At 46.1% G+C, this 3,817-nt stretch overlaps 1 protein-coding gene across 1 annotated transcript; it reads left to right on the top strand.

Annotated features, from left to right (window-relative positions):
• Positions 1–423: 423 nt before the first annotated feature.
• On the top strand, positions 424–771 carry LOC121456074 (macrophage migration inhibitory factor-like). The gene has a single exon (XM_041663889.1). The coding sequence runs from the start codon at positions 424–426 to the stop codon at positions 769–771; it is 348 nt and encodes a 115-aa protein (XP_041519823.1).
• The last annotated feature ends 3,046 nt before the right edge of the window (positions 772–3,817 follow it).

Here is a 3,817-nt window from a genome sequence, read left to right as displayed (position 1 = left end):
GAGGCAGAACATTGTGATAACTGGACCGCATGGCAGTGTCTGCTCACCTTGTAACAGGAGACAGAGCGAGAGAGGGACCAGGGACTAAATATCACCTTCAAAGGCATGCTCCTGTGCCATACCTCCTCCACATACTTTCCAGTCTCCAAAACAGTGACACTGCCCAGGGACACAACCTTGAGAGAGATTTCAGATTTAAGCTATCATCCCGGGGGGGTCATACTTCATAACTTAAAATCCTGAAGTCTCTCATATGTAAATATCATTAGTGAATCTCAGGTCCCGTGTCTATTCTAGCAACAAAGGACTCTGGGAAAAGTGGACTTCTGCCTGCTACAACACTGTGTGTGAAAGAACGGCACGAAAATTCTCAGGCAGGCCTTTCACCGTCCTTTAGTCCCCGCATGCAATCCCTCCGCCACGATGCCAATGTTCACCGTGAACACCAACGTTCCCCGCGCCTCAGTGCCAGAGGGGCTTCTCTCCGAGCTCACCCAGCAGCTGGCGCAGGCCACCGGCAAGCCGGCACAGTACCTCACAGTGCACGTGGTCCCGGACCAGCTAATGACTTTTAGCGGCTCTAGCGACCCCTGCGCCCTATGCAGTCTGCACAGCATCGGCAAGATCGGCTGCACACAGAACCGCACCTACAGCAAGTTGCTGTGCGGCCTGCTGGCTGATCGCCTGCGCATCAGCCCTGACCGGATCTACATCAACTATTACGACAGAAGTGCAGCCAACGCGGGCTGGAACGGTTCCACCTTCGCCTGAGTGCTGGCCTAATAACTTACCTGCACCGCTGTTCTTGTTCTTGGAGCCTTGCTGCACGCAGTGTTCCGTTTTCGTCCACACGTAGCAATGCCCACCCTCCGACCGGAAGAAAATAATGGTTTAGAGAAAAAAAATTTCTCAAGCAGAAGAAAGAGACACAAAGTTTCTGCGTGGTTAAAAATAACAACTCAAACACGGTGTGACCCATGGACTGATCGCCTCAGATTGCAAGTCGTTTCCTTCTTGAGCAATTGTGACTTCTTTGGAACATGGTACAAACCTTTGTTTCTTGGGTGGCAATTTCTCCATGGATAAAAGCAGTTAAAGACATTCTACAAGTGGTTGCATGCTCCTAATTTTTAATGATTAAGAAAATGGGGCGATAACTTTTTTCTTCTAGGAAGTGTCAGTTATTTTGGACCAATGAAGCAACCTAAATAAAGAAACCGCCATGGGAAAAATGTCTTAAACATTTGCTAAAGTACGGTCTCATCCCTAAAAATACTAGGCCAAGAGGGCACTAGAGATTAGTTCTCTGACCTTCAAAGAATAGGAAAAAATGTTAAATATTTAACATGTTCGAGAGCATGATAAAAATAGAAGGTTCTTCGGCATGGTTTGCTAAGCAACACTAGCCTTGCTGTCTGCTTTGGAACGAGCAATGGCCCCACCTACTGTAGACTATAAAGGTGTGAGGAGGGTGTGTACAGAAATGCCACCCCCACTGCAGGCCTGTGACAGCCTAGGCCTGGGGAGGGGGGAGGGAAGGTGGCCATCAGACCCTGGACAGCTGGGGCCTTTGTTCCTGGGAAGCAAATGACTTTGGTTCATCTTGCAGAAAGGGGGTTGAGAAGAGAGATAACCTTGGCTCCTGTCCTCTGTCCTCCAACATCCTTCGTCATTGGCCAAGGCCATAGGTCAACGGAGTGCGTTGATGGGGGTCACAGAAGCCAGACTCTCAGAGCAGGTGGGGACAGATAGAGAGGGTGATTCTGGAGAGATAACCGAAAGTCAAATCAAAAACTGTCATACTATCTAACTGTCTTGATAAAGGACTGACCAGGGCGAGCAGGTGCCACTCGGGTGCGACGGCTTGGCTGGGTGCTGAGGATTATCATAGCAGATTCGCAGCAGCTGGTGCCTGATAGACTGACTGGCAGGCAGGGCTGGCCGTGAGGGTCCCTCCTAAGAGGCCGATAGAGGATCTGTCATCAGCTCCTGCTGCTTTCATCACGGGCCAAGGACTCACACAGCCCTGGAGTGTCCAGAGCCGTAACTGCAGCAGAGCAGAGCAGAAGAGACTCACTCCAGTGGCTTTCCAGCTCAGACGGAGAACGTTATACTCCTCAAACCAGAATTAAAACTGTGGCTCTCTGTGAGGGAGGGGGCAGCTTTGACTGTTTAGAAAGGAGGCTTTAGGTAGAAGCCTCAGAGGTGAAGTTTATACCATCTATCAGAACGTGGGAAGAATTTGAAGGGAAATGGGGATCTGCCATGAAGTGAGACGATCCGGACTTTCAGTCGTAAGATGAATCAGTTCCGGCCACCTATCATCTAGTGCACTTACGTACATAGCTAATGATTTTCTATTAGATCAGTGGTCCTCAACCTTCCTAATGCCACACCCCCTTTAATACAGTTCCTCGTGTTGTCGTGACCCCCAACCATAAAATTATCTTCGTTGCTACTTCATGACTGTAGTTTTGCTACTGTTATGAACTGTCATGTAAATATCTGATATGCAGGATATCCGACATGTGACCCCTGTAGGGTCGCGACCCACAGGTTGAGAACTGCTGTATTAGATACTTGAAGTTTCCTGCAAGAACTGAGCTTAGGTGTTCTTATCACACACTTAGCTGTTGGCTTCTGGCTGTGCTAAGAGAGCAGGCATTAAGATTCAGTGGGGCTGAGATCTCCAGTCTCCTGCCTGGACAGATGACATGAATCCAGAATGTACAATACATGAATAACTTTCTCACAAACCAAAGAACTCAACTATGGAGCTCTGGTAATCAACAACTCCCGAGCCTTATATAGGAAAGCTATTGGCCTTATTACATGGCAGTCGAAAAACCTAGAAAGTGTGCATGAATGTAGCTACCTTAAATAGGTGAGTTTAAGATTGTGAGCCAAATAGTCAAGGGGCAATCCCCAGATAGAGGAGACTGAGTGGTGCCCATTGGGAGGGTGTTTGGTAAATTAAGTGGAACCATGGATGGGAGAAAGCACATACAAACTTTGCTGTGGGCCTCAGTTTACTCTTTTAGAAATGGGCAGTGGTGGCACACACTTCTAATCCCAGCACTTGGGAGTCAGAGGCAGGTGCATCTCTGTGAGTTCTATTATTTTATATTTTACCATGCAGCTCATGGTTTATTGGTAAAGTTCTTGGGCATCTGTCTCCTTCAGTGTATGTTGTATGGCTTCTCTTTGACTCTGCCTACTCTTTTCTCCTTCGTCTGCTTCGAATTCCCACCTTGCCCTATTCTGTGTTGCAATAGGCCCAAAGCAGCTTCTTTATTAACCAAAGGTATTCACAACATATAGAGCGGAATCCCATATCACCTCCCCTTTTCTGTCTAAATAAAAAGGAAGATTTTAACTTTAACATAGTAAAATTACATACAAAACAGTTATTAGCCAAGAATTACAATTACAACATTTTGTTCATTTACATTTGCCAAATTAAGGAAAACATTTTATCATCTATCCTATCTTTGTGAGTCTAAAGTTTTATATCTAATCTATCTTTTATAACTATCTTTCTTCAACTTTATCAAAGACTCCAGAAGGATATAATATTTCCTAAGTTAGCAGGAAGTACATTGTAAGCAACTTCCAAAACTCTAGAGTTGACAGAGACATCTCGCTGCCTCGACAGTCACCCAAAGTTCTTCTGTATCATTGGAGCATCCATCTTCAGGCTACAGGCCTATAGTATCCAACAGATTTTCCATGAAGCAGGAAATTTCAAAGACAGTTCCATCTATATTGGTAGTTTGTAAATTACTTTCTTCTCTGTGCTAAAGAATGTCTGGCAGAC

This window comes from Microtus oregoni, unplaced genomic scaffold (genome assembly GCF_018167655.1).
Source record: "Microtus oregoni isolate MIOR12 unplaced genomic scaffold, Mior012 000015F_ref0000493, whole genome shotgun sequence".
NCBI lineage: Eukaryota > Metazoa > Chordata > Mammalia > Rodentia > Cricetidae > Microtus > Microtus oregoni.
The sequence above is the reverse complement of the archived record's forward strand: the minus strand, read 5'-3'. Positions and strand labels throughout refer to the sequence as shown.

Excerpts from the sequence above, each read along its gene's own strand:
- LOC121456074 (XM_041663889.1), top strand. The coding sequence starts at position 424 with ATGCCAATGTTCACCGTGAACACCAACGTTCCCCGCGCCTCAGTGCCA.